This window comes from Thermobia domestica, chromosome 3 (assembly GCF_964235325.1).
Source record: "Thermobia domestica chromosome 3, izTheDome1.hap1.1, whole genome shotgun sequence".
In the NCBI taxonomy this organism is placed as follows: Eukaryota; Metazoa; Arthropoda; class Insecta; order Zygentoma; family Lepismatidae; genus Thermobia; species Thermobia domestica.
Window position 1 is genome coordinate 54,067,521 of NC_137456.1, and position 26,989 is coordinate 54,094,509.

General features: G+C 35.6%; 1 protein-coding gene across 1 annotated transcript in view; it reads right to left on the reverse strand.

Annotated features, from left to right (window-relative positions):
- Positions 1–26,989, reverse strand: part of LOC145680388 (uncharacterized) — a 72,651-nt gene that overhangs the window by 37,273 nt on the left and 8,389 nt on the right. The window contains exons 2-3 of the mRNA XM_081750827.1: positions 19,207–19,389; positions 13,257–13,398 (exon numbers count right to left, since the gene is read on the reverse strand). Coding sequence (XP_081606953.1) covers positions 13,257–13,398; positions 19,207–19,383 — 319 coding nt within the window. The 5' untranslated portion in view covers positions 19,384–19,389. The remainder of the gene's footprint in view (positions 1–13,256; positions 13,399–19,206; positions 19,390–26,989) is intronic.

Genomic DNA, 26,989 nt, shown 5'->3' on the forward strand with positions numbered 1-26,989 from the left:
CCGGAAATCGAACCCGGGTCTCCCACGCCAAAGGTGCGTACGCTAACCGCTTAGCCACGAAGGAGACCTCATTATACATTGAAAGGAATGTGTTTGAATTGTATTATATACTAACTGAAATACGCGATCTTCATACGAGGAGGATAAAGTTTATCAGGCTATCCATACTATTTGGCCAAAAATTCCCTGACTTTCCATGACCAAAGTTCCAGATCTCTCCGACCACTGAATAATTTAAAAATAAAAAAAAGCAAGAAATCCTAGTCTCTCCCTTCCCCATAGCTAGCCTTGTGCTATCTCCACTTCTGTTTCTTTCTTTTGCAATTTTCTCTAGTCCAAAAGAATGTAAATTTACAAACATATGCATTAGGCCGATATTACACTTACTATTTCATAAATTCAGTAACTGAACAATGGACCTAAATCGATTTTTCCCTAACCAACCTGCTATTTCCCTGACTTTCCAGAATGTGGACACCCTGTTTATGCAGCATACCATATTTGAAAGCACGAACCGATGTTGTAGCCCGTACTTACGGTCTTTTTTATTTCTTTCCATTGCGCAACATATTTATAATATAGTTTATAGCTCATCAACGCATTCCTGGAAACACGCAGGAACTAAACAATTTTGGCCCAGTAAAATACTGAAGTCACCACCGCAGCCACTCGCCACGGAAGAGAAGAAAACGCATTTTCCAAATTCGTGTGGGCACAGGAGTACACAAAGACGATATAATAATCACATCGTACGGTTTATTATTGTTTCCGTATCGAACTTAGCAGCAGCTAAGGAACATGAGCTTATTCTTTCAATTGTGGAAATAATATAGAAACAGTGAAATACAATTTTGAAAACATTATATTATTAACTAAATTGTACATGAAGAATTCAAAACAAAATTACTTCGAGTCAATTAAGTACAGCATATTCGAATAGCATCAAATATGAAGTAGGTTGACATTTTTTTTTTAACAATCCTTTCATACAACACAATGCTTGGTAACTAAAGTAAGTATCCGTTGTTTAGTTTAATTATTATTTGTGAAGAATCCATTTCTATAGTATCGTAGGCGTGGTGCATACTTAGCAATAGTTAGTTTTAGTATAAGAGTCTCATAAGACTTCTACGTTTAGATTAGTTATTATTTTCTGTCTAGTAACATTTTCTATTTTTCAGATGTTTCGTCGAGATCCAATGATTCCCAACATCACCAGTCATTCCTCTTCATCACAGGTACGTACTTTTTATTTTATTTTCCCTCATTCTTTTGTCTTATCGTAGACTCTATTATATATATTAATCCTTTAAAATGCATTATAATTCTTATTCTTTTATAACAAGCAAAATTACACCTTATCATATTTCATTATACGCGCTATATATATATATATATATATATATACACTAAATTCATTATATCGATTCATCATCCGATTTAATATACTTTCCTTTTATAGGTTAACCTAATTGATGCCGGTGCTAGTATGAATCTTCGTACGACACACGTAAGTACTTGTTTACATTGTAAGAAACACCATTGCATTAATCTACACTGATTGCTAAGGATGTAGATATGTACACACTAGGGATGGCCAAAATTTTCCGGAATCCGGAAATTTTGTTTTCCGGAATCGGAAAATTTACTTTCCGGAATTCGGAAAAATTCCGGAATTCAGAAAAATCCGGATTTCGGAAAAATTCCGGAATTCAGAAAAAAAATCCGGAATTCTGAAAAATACGGATTTCAGAAAAATTCCGGAATTCGGAAAAAATCCGGATTTCGGAAAAATTCCGGAATTCGGAAAAATTCCGGAATTCAGATAAATTCCGACATTCGGAAAAAATCCGGAATTTAGAAAAAATTCGGAATTTTTCCGATTTTACTTTCCGGATTCCGGAAAGTAAAAATTCTGGAATTGGCCATCCCTAGCTAGTAGCTGTTAAAAGAGAAACACAATAATGAATATATATACTGTATTAGTTTCTTGTAGTTGGATATGTCTTTATCACTTACGTAGACAATTGCTACTGCAGTTATTTACTGCTTTATGAGGAAGGTCTTATTTTCACACACAAAAAAGTCGCCGGTATGTCTCAAACATTATCGCTTTCCCACCTGCAGCTGCTCCAAAGCACTGCAAACTACTTTTTAACCAGGCGAAAGGCAGTGAAGGAAAAGAAATCTCAACAAATATTCTAATAACATTCGCTTATTGTCAACATACCTACAGTGAGCGCAGAAAGTGCTCGTACACCATGCATACTTTATATTGAAAACAGCTAGCATGAGAACGGGAGGTGGAAAATATATATATAACCAGAATTAAGACTACACATTCATACATTTTATTTCTATATACAAGAGAAAGGCCAAACAAAGACAATCACTGTTTTGTTCAGAAGAAAAGAGAGAATTCCTTTTTTGTAAACACAAAAAGTCACCGTACACTTATGATTGAATTAATGCTTATAAAGTATATTACGTTATTTAATATTTTGTGGGATTACCCTGTGCGTTAATGATTGTCTGTAGTCTTCGTGGCATTGATTTCACCTGTACTAGTTCGTAGTTCTGTAGCTTCGGGACTATAGAAGTCAGTGGAGAGCTTTTGTGAACGCGGCATTGAACCTCCGGGTTCCATAGGCCATAGAGTTAGTCTTAGTTAGTAGCTTCGGGACTGATTATTAGGGTGGAGTGAAAAGAGGCCAAAAATTTTTTTTTTCGAAATTCGATTTTGGATAGGGGGCAAAAGTTGCATCATATCGTAGTACTTTACCATGCAAAATTTCAATTCTCTAAAATAATTTTTAGCCGGGGCGCAATGGGCCTTAAGTTTGACAGATTTTATAAATGAGTGATAAGAGCCCAAATTTTAATTTTTCTAAAATTCGAATTTGGATATAGGGCAAAAGTTGCATCATATTGTAATACTTTACCAACGAAAATTTCAATTCTCTAAAATATTCTTTAGCAGGGGCGCAATGGGCCTTAAGTTTGATAGGTTTTGTAAATAAATGCACGTTTATTATTCATTTGTGTAATTATTAGGCAGCTCTTCGCTTGAAGGAGACTATAATTTGAAGGTGTTAAGATTCGTTGTCGTGTCCAGGTGGATTTCTAAAGCTATCGAAGTTCATATTTTATGTTACAGGCTACATCAGTATTAGACTGAATGTTTCATAAATTTCATTCACGTCTTCAAGCAAAATACTGCGACTTTATCTGAAAAGTAGTCATGTATTTTCTTAAGTCATATTTGGAACAAATAAAGAAATCTCTCGTGGCTCACATACTAACGAAGAACCTTCACTAAGTATTTTCTCTAATCTTTTCACTGCTTGCGTATAACATGGAAACTCAGAGGGATATCAACACTTATACTTTCTCAAGAACAAATTTCTCGCAATTTATCATCTGTAATATGAGATAGTATTGGCGGTTGTATTGTTACACCCATTTTAGTTTATCATTTCTGTGTAATTACTAGCCTCGAAGTTTAACACTGGCACTTGGAAGGAACGAGTTTCACAACGTTTACATTGTTTTCTGGTTTTGAGGATTTTATCGGCAGCAAGGATTCGCGTAGCTGATCTGTAGTCACCAATCATGGCAACAAGGTTATTTTCAGAATTCGCATAGAATGCATTTCTGGAAATTACTTTATTGACAAAAGTCTTGTATGGTTCTTGCAAACATCTCGAAAGTCTTATGGTCAAGAACAAATGTTTAGTTCCGTATTTGGAAGAGGTTTCAGTTTTATGCTGAACCACACTGGTGCATATACTTTTACTACGAATTTTACGAGAGTTTAGAGCTTCTCCCAAGAATTTGGCGTATATATACCGGTACATAGACGCAAAAGTCTGCAAGCCATTGTTAACCAGCGAGTATGCGCAAGTTTCCTAGGTTTCTTATCTGCTAGGTTTTTATCACAGCCTCCTCTTATGACAGATTGACATATTTCATACAAATATCTTTGATCATAACTGAGATGACGCACGTTTAGGTATGTAGGGAGTTCTGAAGAAATCTTTCCGACGCTGCACACTGGATTCGTCTCTCAATTCGCCAATGATCTACCAATAGGACCAGACAAAGTACCAGTAGATACATAATCGAATTCTTTCAGTAAATGACGAAGTAGGAGTTCAATGATGTGTAATAAACGTATGCATCACTGCAAGGACCTCTCTAAATGGTTTCCGAGCACTCTAATCATCATCCTTTTGATCCAGCATTAGTATTAGTACTCGCAGCCGATGGCTACCATATCTCATAGGTTCACATTATTTTCTTGTTATTCCCGGCAGATGGAATTAGCAGTATTCTTTGCTAATGCTGAAACGATCAAAGAAGCATGGCTGAAAAATTTATTACCCGGTTCTTCAAGCACACAAAAATGTTCTTTCTTCTTCACATCTCTATGACTTCCTGAGCTGGACATTATGAGTGTTTTGTCTTTCTTCTCAACAAAATAAATGGTATGAGGTTTCTCTTTATTAACAGTCACTTTAGTTCTTACACTTTTACGATTTTTCGCAACCTCTCTTTGTATTTTACTTCTATCAATTGTTTTGCAGCTGCTTTGGACTCACAATATTAAAAATCTTTCAAAACTTCAGTTGCAATAGCTGTATTTTTTCTTCTAGTCATGCCGGTTTTCTCCTTCACTTTTGCTAATGTCGAGAGGAATTTTCTCATTTCCGTGCATCTAATCTGTGATTGCTTTCTTGTCTTTAAAGGATACTTCGAACTAAAATCAGGATCTTCTCCAGCTTTAGCGTGTTCTTTATTGCCTTCGTTTCTTGTTTCCAAAGATGACGAGGAGTCTAAAGATTCAATAATGTAACTGGTACTGTTTTGGTTGAAAGTTTGACCACAAGTTGCTTTTTGGCTTTCCTTTCTTCTCTTTTCTTTGTCCAAGTAACATCAATACTACCGATTACCATTTTTCTACTTATCCTTTGGTCTGATAAAACACTCTCTCCGATTCAGATATTTTGAGTGTTCTGTACAACGACACACCGTGAAATCTAAACACTTGCAAGCTGCTACATCAAATGATTTATTGCCCTGCTTCTTCAATTCTTGTAATTTATTTCTTCTTTCATTCTCCCTCTTACTGCCAATTTTAAAAATATTTTCAGTTTCCTGTGGTAACTGTTGATCACTATTGATACACGGCCGAGCGAAACAACAGGAATTGAAACATGTTAACAAATGTCTTCCACCTTTTCTGCTACCTTCGTGGAAACCAAATTCTCAGCTGGTTCTTTACTTCCGCCCCCTCCAGCTGCTGATGCGTAAATAAATAACATGCCATAACGCCTTCGTAAGTTGGAAGCGTTCTCCAGTCGCGACCTTTGGCACTACGAAACATCTCTTGTGCTTTTTACATATTTTACCTGGTTGATTTTGCCACCTTTCTTCTTTATAGCAGAAAACAAAAACACCAGATACTAGGCTGTAATACGGTGGTAGATAATAAACCCATCAGTAACTACAAAAGCGCAAATCTAATCAAATCACTAACGTAGCAACACGGCCGCTAACCAGACACGTGTCCCGAACACAGGTACAACACACTAATAACAATCGTCAAGCTGCCAAACAGTTGCACAATACTTTAGCAGCTGCACGAGCGCGCGCCCTGATTTCGTTTTGTACCCTCGTATCTCCACTCACCAAATTATTATACTAGTGACTTAATACAGCTAACAAGTTCATTATACCAGAAAAATACTGTTACTAAATAGCAAAAAAACAAAACTTCTTTATGGCAAACTAGCAAATTGCTTATAGTTGATCACTTTTCGTCTAATTATTCCCAAATTTCAGGGCCATTGCGCCCCGGCTGAACATAATTTTAGTGAATTAAAAGTTCTTGTTGTTATGTACTGATACAGGATGCATCTTTTGCACTCTATCTACACTAAAACTTACAGTCTGCTTCCAGCGAAGATCTGCCAAATAGTTACGTAGTAAATGGAAATTGATTTACAAAATCTCAAACTTAAGGCCCCTTGCGCCCCGGCTAAAAATTATTTCAGAGAGCTGAAATTTTCTATGGTAAAGTATTATGATATGATGCAACTTTTGCCCCCTATCCAAATTCACATTTCGAAAAAAAATTTTTTCGCTCCACCCTACTGATTATGTCCCATTCTTCTTGAATAGCTTTTCTCAGGCCTTCTTTAGTAGAGAAGCTGTGCCTTCTGATTCTTGTCTCCAGAACAGACCATAGATGTTCTATGGGGTTCATGTCTGGGGATTGGGGAGGTGTGCGAAGCTGTTTCAAGGTATTATAGAGTAGCCAAAATCGAGTATTTTCCGCTGTATGTTTGGAGTTGTTGCCTTGCTGAACAATAAATTGTTTTCTGCGCACTAGTATGGAGATTTTCCTTTAATATGTTAATATACACTTTGTGGATCATCACTCCATCGATAAAGTGGAGACGACCCACTCTTGAGGCACTCATACAACCCCAGACGAGCACGGACCCTCCTCCGTGTCTTACTTTAGGGACGAGATTTTGAGGATTCATCTCTGTATTCACCTTGCGTCATACCATACGCCTCCCATTGGATTCGATAAGATTAAATTTACTTTCGTCCGAAAATATGACCCTATTCCAGAAAGAAGCCTGATCCCTTATCTTTATACTCTATTTCAAACTTTAGTCTCTTTATATGATTTGTCTTGTTCACCCTGAACATTTTCCTGGCTATCCGACCATGATACCCTGCAAATATTCCGCACTGTACTGGCTGATACTTTAACACCGCGTGTTTCCAGATCCGTTGCCAATTGCACAGCACTACTTTTCGGAACCTTTTTTCTTTCCCTAATAATGTAACGTTTATCTTGTTCACTCAACACTCTTGGTCTTCCAGTTTTTTTTTTTTTTTTTCGCACAGTGATAGAAACATTATACATCGCAATTATTGTTTGTACTGTTGAACGAGGTCTGTCTGCAAGGTTTGCTATCTTTCTCAAAGATTTACCTTTCTTATGCAATTTAATAATTACTTTTCTTGTCTCCTCATTTGTTTATGTTCGGTTGCTTCCCATTTTGACAGCCCACCGTGCAGTTTTTTCACTCCTATTCACAACTAAACTCATTCTGTTATTCGTCATGCTATACAGAGGCGTATAATCAGGTGAATACTAGTGAACCCCAGTTGTGGTATCTTTGTTTCGTATTCGTATGTCAGGTGTACGATCTCTTTTTGCGTCTACTCTATACACTTTCTACGGAATTTATTTACTTTCTGACCATTAAACTTGTCTTCGTGGTTCTTTATTGATATATTCATAAAGCTTAGTTTTCATTATTCATATTGTGTGTGTTATTACACTTCTTAAATTTTCTGTTTCTTTTTCGCAGGCATTCTCGTTTCAATAGCATAGGTGTACGAACACTTTCTGCGCTCACTGTATGTACAGTAAATACAAATTTATAATTTTTGACTTTACGAAGTATACAATGTAATTGTTCAATAATTAACATAAGCAGGCATTCATTAATTTATATTAATATAATAATTAATAAAACTAATAAGCGGGTGATTGATGACTCAGTGGTAGAGTTTTCATCTATGGTATTCTAACCCAGGACATGTGGGTTTTCGATAGCTAATTTTGTGTTCGAAAATTTTTCTGGTGGTAGGCCTACTCTTGGTTCCCTTTCTTATATTTGTTCCATCATCACTCATTAACGAATTTAGTTTATCAAAACTCTATAGCCATATATTCATTCTGTCCGTCAGTGAAACAAACAGTCTCAAGAACTATCTAATGGATTACCATCAATTTTGGCCATGATGTACAGAGTCAATAGTTAAGAATCGAATTCCCTGATGAATGTAATATTCAAACCGGAAGCGGTACAAATCAACCATTTCTAGTTTTAACGTTAATCATTATATAGTAAATATGGTAATAGATAGCGAGAAGTGGTTTCCAGTAATCGACATATAGGCCTATAACATTCATGTAGATAGAATGTTACCCAATTTGTGCATCTGCTGAAAATAATGAGCTTAGGTATTTAGAGAGCATTTTCCGCTTTAGAAAATGTATGCTTGGTAAAGAATGTAGAGAATTAGCTGAGTCAGGCACGTAGCTAGAATATTGTAATAGGAAGGGGGGGTCTGTCACGAAATACTGTGGTTATTTACCAGGGGCTCAATCATTCTAAACTATTTTATTGGCAACATATATTGGTTCGTTTAGCCAAGATTTCTAATGGAGGGATGATATGAAATACTGTGGTTACACACCAGAGGCTCGATCAATCTAAATATTTTACTGACAACATACCCATATTGATTGGTTAGGACAATAAAATGAGGATATATTAGTAAGTATTTTAATAAGAAGCTATGAAGAAATCTCGAGTAAAGAAATATAAAAAAGTATTGAAAAAGATATAGTCTTCCGAGGTCATTCGAACGGTGTCGAGAATTTTGCGTCTGGGAAATTTGCGCCCTACCTCAAGAACAGGGAAAATTGCGCCTGCAATGTACCTCCACCGGGAAGTTTGAGCCCTGCGAAATAAAAGAACCTATTGGAGCTTACGCATTTGCTCGGAGGGGCTGACATTACAGCATAAACAATTCTCCCTCCACAACCATGCCATTTGTGATTTATTTTCATTGTGGCTATATAAGGGGACAATAAACTTCAATATAAGCCAAAAGAACCCAACGGATCAACGCAATCACTGCTTCTTCGAGAGATGATTTTGGGGGAACACTGGCCTCCCCAAAGCTCTCAAAGTGCCCCCTCGGAGGAGACCAAAATAATACGTATATAATATAATAATAAATAGAATAGTACCAGCAGTGACCCCCTCCGGAATACTAAGTGTGCCCCCCGGAACATTTTTTCTGAAAGAACGACTGAACGCAATTGTGTGTTTGAAGTGTAATTCCAGCAAGTAAACACACTGTACCTAGTTTTCTTGATAATATTAATGAACTGATTTTACATTCACTTTACATTTTCTTTTCTATATTTTGTGTCCTAAAAAGCCAAACAACTCGCAAGGATTGTGAACAGAGATATCACAAGATAGAGCCAAACAGCCTTTTGTAGATTAAATTATACTCTTTGATTATATTAATAAATAATTATATATCAGTCATTTATACTTTTATTGTAAATTTTGTAGTGTAATGAAAAATTGTATTTGTATGGATTATCCTTTAGTGAACTAAAATTGCATTTTTTTCATTTGTTCGGAATATTGTAACGGATGGAGTAACTCACTGAGACGATGAGAGGCAAGCCTAGTTCAAGTGTGAGTGGAAGTTACTTTACACAATACAAAAATAAGTTGAATTGTAGGGCGCTAACATCCCAGTGCAAATATATAGCCGGCGCATTTTCCCCTTTTTTTGCGGTAGGGCGCAAACATCCCAGTGCAAATATATTGCGAGCGCATTTTTTCCTATTTTAGTGGTAGGGCGCAAAATTCTCGCATTCAAGGAAAATATAATGTCCGTGAAGTTGACAAGCCACTTATGTCAGACTGCAATTTCGACTTTAAACGTCGCTAGTACTATGTTAGTGTTCGATAGTGACGCAAATCGTTAGTACTCCACAGATAACGTGTGCTTTTTAAATAATGGATATGTCTTCTAACTGCATGCCAACACGCCCACTTCTAAGAATCATCAAAAATGAGGTTAACCGTTAGAGTAAGTAAGTGATCATTAGTGCCATTAACATTAGCGTTAATGCCTCCATCGTACGGCCCTTTGAGTAATAATAACACAACGCTCTTTGCTAGTCTCAATGCGTCCCTATATTCTCGCGAACATTCTGACATGCCCAAGTTAGTTACTTTTTTTTTTTTTTTTTTGCAACTATTGTTTATCTGTTATTGTTTATTGTTTATTGCTAGTCTGCAGAGTAGTTCTTACATTAATATGCCATTGCGTATTTACAAGCAGTTTGTTATTACTGTTAGAAGATATCAAAAAACAACAGATAAAATCTACTACTTAACGGTTCATATTTTTCTTTTACAGTACATAAACGATTAATAATAATAATAAGACTTCCAGCATAAAAGTTATCAATTGCATCACACTGGCAACAAGCGACGCATATTTTAACTTCATAAAAATTCGTTTCTCACGATTTTCTGGAAAACTACGTATGATATCTTCATTCTGTCAAGTTGTTTATCTCAGTGTGATGTATGTATTACCTCTGGACAATATCACAGTAAAACAAAAATTAAATATTAGGAGTGCATCGTACTTTTGGACTACATCTCATTAACCATGAGAAGATTGAGTAGTGTATACTTTAGGATGTAAGTTTCAGCTTAACTTGCATCATACATTCTTAGGATTACAAAAAGGAAATTTGTTCGTTTGCATTTGAACAAAATTCTTAGAGTTACAAAAAGAAAAAATAATTTTTCCGAATTCCGGAATTTTTCTGAATTCCGGAATTTTTTCCGAATTCCGGATTTTTCCGAATTCCGGAATTTTTCCGAAATCCGGAATTTTTCGGAATTTCGGAATTTTTCCGAAATCCGGAATTTTCCGATTTTACTTTCCGGATTCCGGAAAGTAAAAATTCCGGAATTGGCCATCCCTAGTACACACCTTACTTCGTTAAGAAAACTTCATATATATATATATATATATATATATATATATATATATATATATATATATATATATATATATATCGGCACATGAAAATGTTAATAAACGTCAAAATTAGTAGTACTGTACCTCGTTTCCAACGAAAACATATTGATGTTTAGTTATATAAAATACATTTACTTTATTCATAGAAGCTGCGAGTGACACATGATGAATATATGAATCCACAAATGACATTGGAAAGGATCGTTTCATCTTGGTATAATGAGCAAAATAGATTATAGAATACCGATAACTTTGACAAGAGAATAATTTATTTTACTGTATGTTTTTCATGATGATTTACAGTGGCTAGATGGAATTTTAGGGTTAATCTCCGATGACAATCATTATTTAAAATCAAACTTCGTTGTATGTATGTATATTTAATTCTTTCTTCTTCAAGTTCCATAATTTAACCCTTTTTGCCAATTCGAAATTTTAATTTAATATAATTATATGAGAATTTGGGTACAGATTTGAGAATGACGGCCAGATTGAGTAAGTTAACAAAAACGTAACATAACTGAAGTGAAATTAATAATCACAATACATAATATAAACTAGACATGCGAACAAACAAAGCAACAAATAAAACATGAATTAAGCAAAATAAACAGTAGTGTAAAGCTGTCATAGCCGGGCACTACAGCGAGCGAAATAAATAAGTAAGAACAACTCCTTAGACGTTATCCCTGTCAACTCCTGGACCAGCTGACATGTCCCTTTTTGCCTAAACTTGGGCTTAAAACGTCACCAATCATCTCAGCGACCTCAAAAACTATGGATTTGATACAAAAATTTCAGTCGAAAGCTTCGTCCTGAATTTGGCGCAGGGTACTCGGGTTCGATTCTCGGCGGCGGCTCATGTGGTTCGAATTTCCCGTGAAACTAGTCCCACGTCTTATATAGCCTTGGTGCTGAAGGGGACGATAAACTCCAATCCACCACCATTAATATCCGTCGTTCCGGGTATTTATCTTCTTCTTTTATGCATACATTTCACTCCCCCCTCCTAAGTCAAGAATCGGAAAAAGAGAAGAGAGCTTCATATGTCATTAGATCTAGTGAAGATCATCTGTGTGCAAAAGTTGGCCGCTCTGGGTAACTCTTTTCTATGCGAAAATCTGCTGCTAGGCACACACAAACGAAGACATACACTGTTTTATATACAGGGTGCCTCAAAAGTCCCCTGACATAGGGTAACTGTTATTATCAGAAATGAAATCTTTGAGATTTACGTCCCACAATTATGCCGGTTAGGCTAAAGGAGACGGTGATGATGATTAATGAATGAAATGGTGGAATGAAGAAAGTAAGAGGAAACGGGAGAGCCCTAAGGAAACTCCCCCCCCACATGGTGTTTGTCCACCACAAAGTTCACTTGGCGAGAGCAGGATTTGAACCCGGGACCCCAAGCACCAGAGGTGAACGCTCTACCACTGAGTCACCGCGACCCCCTGTTATTATCAGAGTTACAACGAAATGTAAGAGGGGAAACCGTCTCCGAACATGATGTTTTCAATCTAAAGTGAAGGGATTTTTTAAATCAGACGAGCCGTTTAGACTGTACACTTTTTATGTGCTCAATGTTAAATGAAAATGCGACGTTGCCATTTACCTGGAGCCACAACATAAGTGAATGAAGTCACTGTCTTTTACGCCAACGTGTCGATGGCCAGCCCCCATTTCAAACAGTAACTTCATTTACCTATTGATTATGTTGTGGGGCCAGGTAAATGGCAACGTCGCATTTTCATTTAACACTGGGCGCATAAAGAGTGTACAGCCGAAACGGCTGCTCCGATTTAAAAAAAATCCTCACTTTAGATTGAAAACATCATATTTGGAGACAGTTTTCCCTCTTACATTTTGTTATAACTTAATAACAGAGTTACCCTATGCCGGGGGACTTTTGAGATACCCTGTACAAGTACAGAAAGAAGAAACCTAAGTTAAATTCTGATGAAGTTACCTGTACAAAGATTGTTGTTGTATTATCAATAGTTTGTTTCAAAAATTTAAGATTCATCAAATATGAACTTACTAATTAATCCACATGATGTGTAAGCCCAAGGTTGCATATAGTGGAGCAGTTTAGTCATAGCGGTCATAGGATTACAAAATAGTAAAGTTTTAGCTGTTTAAAATGGATAAAATACAAGTAAATACAAAAATACAAATGCTTTTAATAACGTATTTTGGCCACAAACAGTACAAATTTGTTCCCGGCCCTAGGCAGTATTCGTGGCTTAAAACTGTAAAATGTAACTTAGTTTTGCGGGAAGTTCACCTATTTTCACGGCACAATATCTCATCCTATTATAAGAATTCCACCACTTCCTGCCTATGTATAGCATCCAGTCACATGGCGTTAGACCAAATCCTCTGCAACTACTCTGAGATTTAGGATATTAATGCCATCTCGTGCCCAAAGATTCAATACGTTTTAGACTACCTGATAATTATATACAAATAATTCGAGTACATTATTATTATTATTATTTTCAAAGTACTAATCTCTGCTAAATACAAACACTCGTACGTACAGAAAAGCCTATAATAAAACTACACATACTTACTTGGATATTTGAGATCATTCATTCCAAAATCCTGTATATAGATTTGAGCAAACAATTTCTTTAGAAAACCGAAAAGACGTATATCACCTAAATTATTCAGTATATCTGGAAAGTATATTTTTTGCTTTTCTTCAGTGGTAATCTATAACAAAATAAAAAAGTAAATATATAAACAAATTATGATAAAACAAGTAGCAGTGTCATGTGTACACCACGTGTAGAAGTTTGCTTAGAATATTGGACGTAACTGAATGGCATGTAACTAATCTGAGCTTTATGTACAGTTGGGTTGCATATTATAGAGGAGCAATTCTTTTATAATAATCCCTTATAGGGCATGGTGGTAAATCTTCAGATCAACTAGATCAGAGATCCTCGACCTTTTGCTTCTCGCGGCACACCATAACTTATTTATGACCCAATACGGCACACCAAAATGTAATTTCTCTCATGTAATGTTGATATTGTCACTGCTAATACAAACATGTAATATGTATTATTATTTATATTTCATATTATTATTATTATTATTATTATTAAACAAAAATAGACTTCTGAATTTATATACTTTAAAACACTGTAGAAAGAGTGTAGAAATATTAAGGAGAAATTCTTTTCTATTAGACCTACTATTAAAGTAAATAGTTGTATTCATATTTTACACAGTAATGGAATAAAAATGAAATAAAATTTATTTTTTATACAATCATGAAAAAATTCGCGTCACACCTTTCACCTTGATCTGGCACTCCGGTGTACCGCGGCACACTGGTTGCGGATCGCTGAACTAGATTGATCACTTCCATCACGTTCAATGCACACATCTCTTACATCATTTTACTCTGTTGAAACTGTTTTACAACTTAGATTTCAACAAAATTCTTTTATCTCCCTCACAATTTTATCTGCGCTATTGTCATTTAACTAATTATTTTAAACTTGTTTAGATAAAGATTTCATGGGATTCATTCCAACATCAGCCCTTAAGGAAACATTAAAATCCAAACATCAAATAACTCTAGTCTACTTTTGCAGAACTTTAAGAACAAATTTCCGTAGACATTTCCTACAACCTGCCATTTCCTACAAATTTGTGCATTTATTTTATTTATTTATAAAGTACTGTACAGAAGTGAAGTGACAAGAGAGTCAGTTTAAGATCAGTAAGGCGAGGTTCTATTTCTGAAGCACGTGTTTTAAAAAATGCAAGTTTAGAAACAATTATTTTATCTTCTTCCATCATACCTAACACGATCTGATAACTAGAAGAACTGAGAACATTCTTATCCTTACCGGCACCATGAATACACAACAAAAGACGAATAAATCTAAAGGCTCGCTGAGAAACATTACTATTTTCAAATCCACACAGAACTTTTAGAAATTCAACAATTCTCCAGTTCGTTACTTCCATAGCATGCAAAGTAAGTAACATACTGCTTCCTATGTTAAGTATTACAGAAACATTTGGCAGTGTCTTACCGGTAGTATCTGGCTTGAAGACATGTAGAAATGTAAAGTTTAAATTGAAGTCATTCGTTGAAATTTGAATTATCTTTTTTTAAGTGAAGGGTGAAAGCTCTCTTTGAAAGCGGTTAAAAGGATCAGAATTCCCTGAAAATGCACATGTCAAAATAACACGTGCACACTTGCTCTTTCATGGTACTTCAGAATCGCACATTTGTGTGTCCAACAACTGAATTAAATCACTGCTAAAGTATGGTGTTAACGTATAAAATAAAGTGTACAACATTTTGTCATGTTGAAGCAGCATTTTCTACGCAATCTCACTGTCCCGGAACAAAAGTTTGAATATTTTCACATCTTTAGCAGTAGCGCGCATTAATGTGTGTCATTACACTTTGAATATACCCTAGCAACTCTGCTTTTGTAATGATATTTTTTACTACAAATCTCTGTAAACTACTTTGTTTCGTCCCGAACTCGTACCCACTAGCATCGTAAAATCCATATTTGAGCACGCAACATCACCAGAAACATTTAAGTTCTGGGCAGATGAGTTGCAAATAGAATGACATGCCAAATCAGAAAACACTGCCTTAAAAAAAAAATCACAAAAGCCCTAACTGTTCTTGATGATGAATGTGACTACTTGTATATTCTTTTAAATTTTATGTGACTTGTTATCGCTTGCCGTCTCATGTTACTTAGTGAAAAGACGCTCTGGCAAATATAGCAGCGTGCAGAAAATTTGTCACTTAGTACTTCCCGAATCTATGATACACTAATATCTAACAACCAAAAAGGATTACGTGGAAACTGACATCCTTGTTATTTACACAGGGACACTGGACACAACGAACAACCAGTACTAAAACATCTCTTCACTTTCCATCCTGACCGCCTTTCTAGACAAAATTATGGTGCCGTTACTAAAAGCCTGTTGGTGATGATTATATTTATCTACTGCATAAAATCAACTTGTAACTGGTACTTCCCCTTTTGGGACAACCAGCTTTTGTTTAATCTACGCGTTTAAGCATGCTAAATTTCTACGGTAAGAAATGAAAATGACGGAACTAAAACATATAAACAATAAAATACGATCGCGTGCTTACATAATACACGCCCATTTTCGAATAGCAACTTATTCACTTGGAATTTCAAGTAATAAAGTCTTTAAATCACTTTGTATTATTATTAGTTTTCGCACATCTGAGTATTTACCTTAAAGCCACAAATACTATTGCGAAAGTTAACTGAACTCCCACGCCAGAAAGCGAGTAAAGAACACCCTTATTCCGGAGAAAAATAAAATCGTGTCCCGGAACATTATTTTCACGGTTTAGAGTTGCCCTGTAAAAACTAATACCTTGCTCCAGTAAGGTTGACAAAAGCATACGTATGGAGTGTGGTGTTGTATGAAAATGAGATATGGACTCTAGGGGAAGGGGAAAAACGGAGAATGGAGATCTTTGAAATAGAGAGCTGCAGAAAGATGTTGAGAATTAGATGGGTAGACACAGTATTATACAAAAGTGTTGGAAATTGTAGAAAACAAGAATTTTACTAATGATTAAAAAAAAAAAAATCAAAAGATTGCGATCTTGGCCAATAGTTAGTTTATGCAAAAAATTTTGAATGGCCCCTAAATTGAGTTTTCGAATTTTTTTTACGGGATAACATTATACTGAGTTAAGTGGTAGTTTGGGTTTGGAAATGAAATGAAATCTTTGAGTTTTACGTCCCACGGTTATGCCGGTTAGGCTAAAGGAGACGGTGATTATGAGAAATGAATGAAATGGTGGAATGAAGAAAGTGGGAGGAAACGGGAGAACCCCGATAAAACCCACGAGCACGGTGTTTGTCCACCACAAAGTCCACACGGCGCGGGCTGGGATCGAACCAGGGACCCCAAGCGCCGGAGGTGAACGCTCTACCACTGAGCCACCGCGCCCCCTAGTTTGGGTTTGGCTACACTATATGTAGTTCTCCGGAAATAATGCGTACAAGAAATTTTTTGATTGAAATATACAGGATCTTTTGATGCATTTTTGGATCAGGGGCCACAAAATTTGAGTTTTCGTAATTTTGACGGAATAAACACATCATAATGAGTTAAACGATAGTTTGGCTACATTATATGTAGTTCTCCAGATATGAGGCCTACAAAAAACTTTTTGCCTGAAATATATTGTTCTTTTGATTATTAAAAAAAAAGTACTGAAGAATATTTGTAATTCAAAATGAAATGAAATATTTCAGTTTAACGTCCCACGATTATGCCCTTTAGGATAAGGGGATACAATGATTAAGGCAAGTAAATGACGGAAGAATTGGTGGAATGAGAAAGAGGGAGTAAACGGGAGTACCCTGAGAAAACCCACGTATAAGATGCCCACCACAAACATATTTGGCTGAGGAACCACCCACTACAGGTAATCGCTTGACCACTGAGTTACCGTGCTCCCCGAAGAATATTTCGGAAAGAGAGGATGATTGGATACTTTACTGGACACGGAAAAGTCAAGAAATCTGCTATGAAGAGAAGGAAAAATGACTAAAGGAAGACTGCAATTGAAATATACGAGCCAAATAATAGATGTAAGGAAAATAAAATATAAGAAGAAAAAGTAAACATAAGGAAGAAAGAAAAGCTGCGACAAACTAATCGAAAGATTGCTGACCAGAGAACGTGTAGTGCAAAAGAATAGACTAATGGCAGGAAATGCGTATTACTTGTTTTAAAATTTTTATCGTGAAAACTAATATCGAAGACATTGAAAATAAAATACATAAAAGCATAATTCTGCTCTCTTTCACAATTATAGTATTGTTTGGATGCGAAAATTGATCGCTTACGCGGAAAGAACGGAGATAAAGGATGTCCAGAACTAATACTTTGAGATAAATATTGTGCCAGAGAAAGAGATGAGCAAATGGGTAAATCTCCAAAGATACACAACGTTGAACTTTCCAAGAATTACAGGTTACCGAATATCATAGGTAAAAAAAAAGTAGAGACCTAAGAAGGGCGGGATACGTATAACATACGAATGGTGCAGTTCTAATTGGAAAGACTCGCACAGATACCTTAAGGTAGGCTAAAGATGGAAGGTAATATAAAGGAGGATCTCAGGGAGTGATATGAGTTTCTTTTCTACGATGATGAACCTCCGGGATCCTAAACCATTACACAGGTATACTGTAAGCTATATTGAATAGTAATGAAATTTCCCGATTGTGGAAAACAATAAATCCTTCATTGATTTTAACCAATCTTTATTATGAGTAACACTGCCTTTACTTAACTTTGACAAATTTGTTTCATGTACTTTCTCTTAATTCGTGTTCGAAATAAATCGTACCCTTTTTATTCTTTATTCTCCTTTTAATTTGCGAAAATTAATTCTACTTTGATGAAAAATAACCAGAAACCAAAGGTTTACACAGGAAAATACTTCACATAAGTACCTTCACATTCCTAATACCAAAATAAAACGAAAAATACAAACCAACCTGTGCACAAATGCTTCTGCTGCCGGAAACATTAAGAAATCGAACTTGAAAGGACCATAGCTCCAAAACTATGAGACCTACCGTAGTCGGGTCAAGACTTCACTTAGGAACTAATATGTGCGCTATCCAAAAATACATGTTTCGGAACCCTAAGATACTCACACAATTTTCATAGAGGGAGTTTGGCTGTATATAATTTGAAGTACTCACCAAGTACCTTCATAAAAATTGTGCGGAAGTATCGCAAGATTCTGAAACATGGGTATTTGGATAGGGCACATACTAGTTTCTAACTTTACTCGACTACAGTAGATCTCATAGTATTGGAGCTATTGGCCTAATTTTTTCCCCATGTTTTCGGCAGCCCATAATTTCGAAAGGAAACATTTGTTCACCCATGTTGGTCTATACTTTTCGTCTTGGTGTCAGGAATCACCTCCCAAACGTTGTAAGAACTCAGAAACAAAAGAACAATTTCACACGTGTACTAAGCAAGCCACGGTCTACCTTCATGAGTTCTGTAAGTCACGTTTAGTTTACGTCTTTCTCTAACTTTACTTTTTATAAGAAGCAAATGAAGGGCGAAAACTACATACATGAAAGTACTTTTTTTGTCCCAGGATTATTATAGTAAGAGGCTAAGTGAGAAAGCCATAATAATGATAAACGAAATGATGGAATGAATAAACAGGAAGGAAAGTGAGGAATCCCGAGAAAATCCCGGGTACACGGTGTTTGTCCTTCACAAAGCCCACTTTAGACGAGCTGGGATCGAACCAGAGACTCAACGCACCAGAGGTGGGTGCTCTACCATTGAACCACTGTGGCCCACTACATGAAAAATAATGGAAATACAAATTTCAAACAAAATTCCTATAAAATATACTAACACTTGCCATAAACGAATTACAGAAGCCCTTACGTTACATACTTTGTGGAAAATTCTGACCCTAAATCATTTCAAACTTACCTCATAGAATTGATCCGCGTTGCCTACAATGGAATCAATAACTTTCAAGTAAAAACGTTTGACAAAATCACACGTAGGCATTTTCAGGTTGGCTTCTGTTATCACAAAATCTGGTAATAGTTCTCTAATATTGTCGAGTAAGTACTCATCCGGCATTGTCGGGACTTCGATATCCATTTTGACCTGAAAAAGGACATCGAAACTCATAACTACATAAATTAATTACATATACAAATTTGTCGCATACATTAAAAATATGAGGACAAAATCAAGAGATTTGCAGCATTTTGATCACTTACTTTCTTTACCTGTAAAGTATCGAAAGATGCCTAACACTCAGACAACATCGAAAGGAGACAATTATCAGAGGAAGTTCATGTTTCCAGTGCAGCGGGAATGTGAAGGTAATGTTTTTCGAGCTCCTACCAAGCAACCAAACAATCAAATCGAATATGTAATGTTGACAATTAAACAATATGAACACATCCATCATCCAGGAACGTCTAAGGTTCATTAATTGTAAACCAGTTCAGTTTCACCAAGACGACGCAAAACTACACACAAGTCTGATCACGGATCAGAAATTTTCGGGATCTTGAATGGGATGTGTTGCAATACTCACTATAGCCTACCTTTGCGCCATCAGACATCCTTATTTTTCTCTTCAGAACTCCTTGCTTGGTATAACGTCCAATACAGATGAAACTGTAAATCAACTCTTGTTCAGTGTTTCCCAGATAAAATACGAACCTTCTATGAACGAGAAATTATGAGCATGAAAGATGTAAAACGTTATCGAGCAAAATGGGTACTATATAGCTAATTGATTAATATTTGGTCCTCATTATAGACAAATGTTCTTTGAAAAACGGAAAAATAGCTAAGTCATGATCATTCCCACAACAATCCTGATTTCCAGCTATGTGCGAGTGTTATTAGTAAGATAACAGCAAAACATGTTTTAGCAGTTAGTAGATATAAGCATTGCAAAATACGTAGCTAATGTCATGAACCAAGAGCTTTTATTTTCTAAACAAGAATGGCACTTTTATTGTTTTGTAATGTATTTTTCAGTTTTCTTTTTAATCAATAACAATGTTCCAGTTACAATAAAAAACAAAACCCTGATATTCACTCCATGAAACCTACAATTCTGAATGATAAAACTCACAAAACTGGTCAATGAACATGGAAGTCGAGATATTTTCTCCGAAACTGGAACGGATGGTAACCCTAGGGGAGACCGTGGAAATTTGAAAAAAAGAAGCTCTCGTTCCGAAGATATTGGCCAAAAAAGTTCCGATTTCGGGAGATTTAGGAAGCCATATATCGGGAACCGTAAGTCATAGATAGACGATATTGGTGTTGATCAATGCCTAAGATTATGAACATTTTGGTACAAAATAGTAACTGGTGGCCACTGGCCAACTGGCCACCGTTCCCTAGATATTGGCCGAAAAAGTTCTGATTTCGGGAGATTTAAGGAGCCATATCTCGGGAATCGTAAGTCATAGAGAGAGATATATATTTTTGTGTTGATCAATACCTAAGAGGACGGTAAACATTTTGTTAACAAATAGTAACTGGTGGCCACTGGTTATATGTTCATTTTGAATATATATACGGTAGTGACAGCTCAATATAGCTAATTCAACACATTCCCTAATACGCAGGTTCCAAATATGTAAATGATTATCTATTGAATTTAATCAAATACATTTAATATACAATTTCATGTAAATTTCGAAAAAATTAATTCTTTTTGAGTTCGTTCTGGCTATGCTCTTCGAGCATCCTCAACGGTTTCTTTCTTGTTTTGTTAAAAAAAAAAAAAAAAAAGGAAAAAGGTTTTGCTGCGTTTGCGAAAAGAGCATCGGTGTGTGTGCTAGTAAAAAAGGAAATATTTTTACTTTTACCATCAATTTGTAACATCAAAAATGCTGTAGGCAAAACAATGAAAAAGGTAGAAGTTGATTCTTATTACTCTCTTTTTAATCAATATTCTTTACTATTAGAAAGAAGAAAAGACATTTTAGGAACCGTCGATTTTTGTTCAATTAAAGAATAACTTGCGAAAGACTTTTCTTGTTTTTCGAAATGTTCTCTCAATTAGTTTCAAAGCGGCTGACCAACATATCGAGTCCTTGTAAGAAGAAATGAAAGTATACCGAAATTATTGCGCTTCAAAAGGTTAATTTTGGGGCCATTTTCCATGGCAATTAAAACACAATTCATGTAGCTTTCTTAACTCCACGGATAGACAAATAACCAATACGTACTCACGCCACGGCAAAATATTATATGGCACCATTTTTTTCTATGAACCAATAATACATACACAAACTTCACATTTCCAAATGAAACTATATACATTAAGGGGTCACTTAAAAAAAAGTGGGAGGACAACTGCACCTTCTTGCCCCCCTAATCGTCGCCCCTGCATACATATACTGCAAACGGATACTACCGTTACTAATTTTTATAGTTTAGAAAATTATGAACTATAGTGAACCAGGGGTTGCTGTTTACACCATTAAAAAAAAAAAAAAAAAAAAAAAAAAGTCGAAAACGATACAACTATTTAGTAATTTTAAAATTAATTGTTTTTAACCAGTAAGTAGGAGAAAATAATGACAAAGTGAGCGTTTTGTGGGTTTCTTCCATAACATTTTCTTTGGAATCGAAATGTCTGTCTCGTTTGGGTTTCAAATGACGGGTCTACTGTCCTGATCATTGGCTATCGAAGGGGGAATGCAGGGTGGGGCCAATCCCCCATGGCTCACGAAAAAAATAAAATGAAATGAAATCTTTGAGTTTTACGTCCCACGGTTATGCCGGTTAGGCTAAAGGAGACGGTGATGATGAGTAATGAATGAAATGGTAGAATGAAGAAAGTGGGAGGAAACGGGAGAACCCCGAGAAAACCCACGCACACGGTGTTTGTCCACCACAAAGTTCACTTGGCGCGGGCTGGGATCGAACCCGGGACCCCAAGCACCAGAGGTGAACGTTCTACCACTGAGCCACCGCGGCCCCCTGGCTCACGAAAAAGTATACCAAACGTAATATAGCAGCCATGGAATGGGCCCTTCCTAGAAAATTTTCTTCGGGCGCCCATGATCCTGACTGAGAACATTTGGCTTTTCTTCGCCAGTACTTTGGCATGGAGAGACTAAAAACATGAATGAATACGAGTAGTGCAAATGAATGGTGTACAAGTGCATAAAGGAATCCATCGTTCAATTGATGATAATTTAGATCAACTTTAAAAGAAATCGATGAAATATAACTGTCACTGTTAATACTAAACAAACTGAAAATAGTTCGGAGAATGTATCGGTAAATATCGGTGTCCATTTGCCGATACCGATATATCGGTACATCCCTAGTATATGTATGTGTGTATGTGTATGTATGTATATATGTGTGTGTGTATATATATATACAGGGTGTTTCAAAACAACACCTACAACTTTCCAGAGGTGATTCCTGACACCAAGATAAGACAAAAAGTATAGACCAACCCAGGTGCACAAATGCTTCCTATCGGAGTTATAGGCTGACGAAAACATGAAACAATGAAATTTGAAGGTCCATAGCTCCAATACTATGGACTACTTAGGAACTAGTATGAGCCCTATCCAAAAATCTCAGTTACAGAATTATGTGGTAATTTCGCAACAATTTATATATAGGTAGTAGGAGAGTACTTCAAATTATATGTCCGTAGCCAAACTTCCTCTGTAAAAAATGCTTTGCGAGCACCTTAGGACTCTGAAACATGCATTTTTGGATAGCATACACATTATTTCCTAAGAGAAGTCTTGACTACAGTAAATCGCATAATTTTGGAACTATGGACCTTTAATTTTTTTTTTTTTTTCATGCTTTTAGCAGTCTATAACTCAGAAAGGAAGCATTTGTGCACCCAGGTTGGTCTATACTTTTTGTCTTACCTTGGTGTCAGGAATCACCTCCCAAACATTGTCGGTGCTGTTTTGAAACACCGTGTATATACTGCATGTATGAGTGTGTGGATATGTATGTATGTATGAATATATGAATGTGTATGTAGTGTATATATTACTTTTACTGTTTTGGACTATGTAATCCTATGTTTATGGAAATAATTTGAAAAGAAAGTATGTAATTATCTCTTTTTCTTTTTTGGTATTGTAATTTCTATTTACTTTTGCATTGTTTGGATCTATATATTTTATACGGTACGTGACGTTTGGGCCCCGCCGTTTGGGCACTGGACGTTTGGGCGCGAGTTAAATTAAAAAGTCACTATGTTAGGCGCTGAGTACTATGTTCCAATCAAGATATCACAAGGTGTCTACTGTAGTGGAAGTCCTTGAATTATACTCGATTTTGTTTTACATACTAGAAATACTGGAATTTCAAAATTCTAAAAACTGAATTAACAATTAAATTTTGTAAATTTAAGTTTCAGCCAAAGTTGTGTGCTTTTTATTTGATAACTTTCCAAGCCAAAGGTAAGTAGACCAGACTAGACATGATTGACCGCATTACATACATAGTGAGCCTATTCCATTAAAAAATTTAACACTTTCAGCCCCAACCCTGTTTGAGTAAATTTCATCCCGGGACCAGACTACAGTTTGCTATGAACACTGTCAGCCAATGTCTATCTATTTGATACACGTGGTCCATCAGTAAACCCTCACTGTGTATCAAAAAGATACACATGGGGCTGAAAGTGTTAAACAGGCCTTCTACTGTGGTTATGCAATAAGTGTGAATGTTCTAGTGGCTAAATGACCAATATATGTACACTTCACAATATTTTTCACTTTGAAATCGTTCTTTTTTTCCTTTCTCCACTTTCTTTAATGCAGATTAAATGCTTACAATGGGACGAAAAAAATGTGTGTTATATTGGAATGTTAATATAAAAAAGTGATACCAGAAATACTGCAGTTCCTGAACTCAATGTCTTAAACACCCTGTATTAACATCTTTCCCTCAACTCGATTAGTATTTAGGATTTTTAGATTTCTGGGTTCTTGGCATTTAAGGCCATTTAACCCGTCACGTTTGAGGGAGCACACTATCCGGGGAAAGGGAAGAAAAGAAGCGGCCTGGACCTGTAAATTAGATACCACCCCGGCATTATTAACAGTCGTCTGATTCCTTCATTTTCTAGCTTTCTTATATAATACAAAAATTAGATCATTAGATCAGAAGTACAAGAATAGTGAACAAGCGAAAAATCAGTCCATGACGAGGTTAGACAACAAATACCACAAACGAATTAAATTATTTAATTTAGAAAATATACAGATAAATGAGGTGAGATAAGAACAGAAGTATAGGAAATGTATATATCTTGATTCGCGCTTAGTTTTCAGTGCCTAGCTTACTTTATATGTCGTAAATTGTGATTTTTACTATGTACTCCCATGCGCAAAAAATATTGCGCGTATACTGTAACTCACATTTTTTCGCAATTATTCCATTTTCCATATGTTTATTGGTAAAATTCAGTTATTAGTACGTGGAGATAATAGAAAGCAATCCATCTAAGGAGATATTTCCAAAAAATATAATAAAATAATAAAAATATAAGCAAAAAACAAAATTATGTTCGGTTTTGTGTATACTGGCAATAATGTTTTCGAGGGAATTTTTGGAGTAGCACAGCACGATTGCAGAGGGAATAACAAGATTAGTAGGAGAAGACCTGAACCAAGGAATGGAAATTGGAGTAAAATATTGCATTTATTGGCTTAAATCTAGGGTGTAAATTGTCTGCCAAATATAAATTAGCTTCTGTAAGCAAGATGTTATGCGAAAATATATAAACAAAGAGAAAAACTGTTGTCTTAAGTTTGGAAATGACATGCTCTATAGCCATGAGCATTTATTTCTTAAGAAAAAGATCGGCAACAAAAGAAAATCTGTGTGGTCAAGTGGGTAGAGTGACGGACCAGTAATTGTTATACTGTTTTGACACCAGATCGAATCCCATCCGGTCCTGTTCAATTTTTTTTTCTTTACAAAACATTGTAGAAAGTGTATAATTTTTATGTTAATAAGAAACGAAATAATATAATAATGAAATAACTTTTTGTTTTTCTGATGACGTATTTTTTCAGAATTAGCTTACTATTTATTACTAATAGCGATTGTTTTTAGTTTATGGTATGGTATGCTTAACCGTTCCCTCTCCGTTTTTACACAGCTTCAACTCACTGCGAGTGTCTGTGAGTCAGGAACAGAAAAAAACAAAACAAGAGCAACCTGCAGCTTACACACAGCGTGAGGAACACAGTCACAGCGATAGCTCGTTGTCATGAAGAAAAAAAACTGTTCTAGTGTTTCTGTGTGTGTGTTTCTTTTTAAAGTATTGACTCTCTCTCTCTCTCCTTTTGTTTCATATCCACAAGTACAACAAATGCAAGTCTGTGTGAAAAAAAAAATCAAGAGTGCTTTCTTTAAACAAAAGTAAATTTTACAGCTCTCTTTGTGAGGAACGCGAATGCTTCCAAAAGATGCCATGAATATTAACTATAATCGTACCAAATTATACAGTAGCATGAAAAACTGATAATAAAATGATGTAACATGCATAAGCTTTTTTTCTAGAGTAACCACACATTAAACATAACAAATTAAATTTTTGAGATTACAAATTATCACAGTACGTGTCGGTGTAGGCCTATTCGTTTTCACATTCGAGCGACGAAAGAAGAAAGTGTGGTGATAGTTATAAAAACCGAATACTAGATTTCAATAAATTCAAGTTACATGGCTCCTACATATCGAAAAAAATGATTTTTCGATGTCTGTCCATCTATTTGTCTCTCGGTTCGTCACGCTTTTACACGCACTCAAATAGAGGCCATACGTTCAACTTATCTGCACCGAATTCTAGACATAACATTTTAATAACATAATATCTTTCGAATTTTATGTCCTTCGACACCTAAAAGCAAGGGTAATTTACTGAAGGATTAAAATTTAAAATAATTCAATTTTCTCAAATAAAAAAAGCTGTGACGATTTTATTTACTTTTGATAAATATATATTTTATTAACAAATCTCCACCACATATGAATAATTTTTCTGAAAAAATATATATGGTGTAATTTACTGTATGGGATGCGTTCTTTTTGCACAATTTTCTCAACCACATTTCATAAATAAACGTATCATTAATTACCTAACAATATGACAACTCGTTCGAAGGAGTAGCTTAATCTTAGGGTGAGCTTTCCCCCGATGGTTTTCCCATTAACGCCTCAGGCAATTTTGTTCATATTTCGTAAAGAAATATTTCATTAATAAACTAACATAGAGCATAAATAGTTTATTCCGATAACATACAGAAGAAGTGGTTTTCTCAAGGGTTGATTTTTTTTGGACAATTGTCTCAGTAATAACTGAGACAAATTTGTTCTAATTTCAGTAAAAATATTTTCTGTAATAATCTTACAATATGGTATAACTCGCTTGTTCCGAAAAGAAAAATCCAAAAGAGAGAGTTTACTTTGACAGTGAAATGTTTCCCGACGATTTGCTTAAAAATTACTCGATATACTGTCAAAAGTACAGATAGAAGAGTTTACCTTTGGGGGTAAGCTTTTCCCGATGACCTTCCTAAAAACAACTCAGGAGATGTTTGTTGTTCATATTTTATAAATACGTGTTACATAAATAACCTAGCTATATGGTATAATTCCCTCATCCGGAAAATCTAGAAATGGTATATTACTTTTGACAGTAAGTTTTACCCTGCGATATTCTCAAGAACGA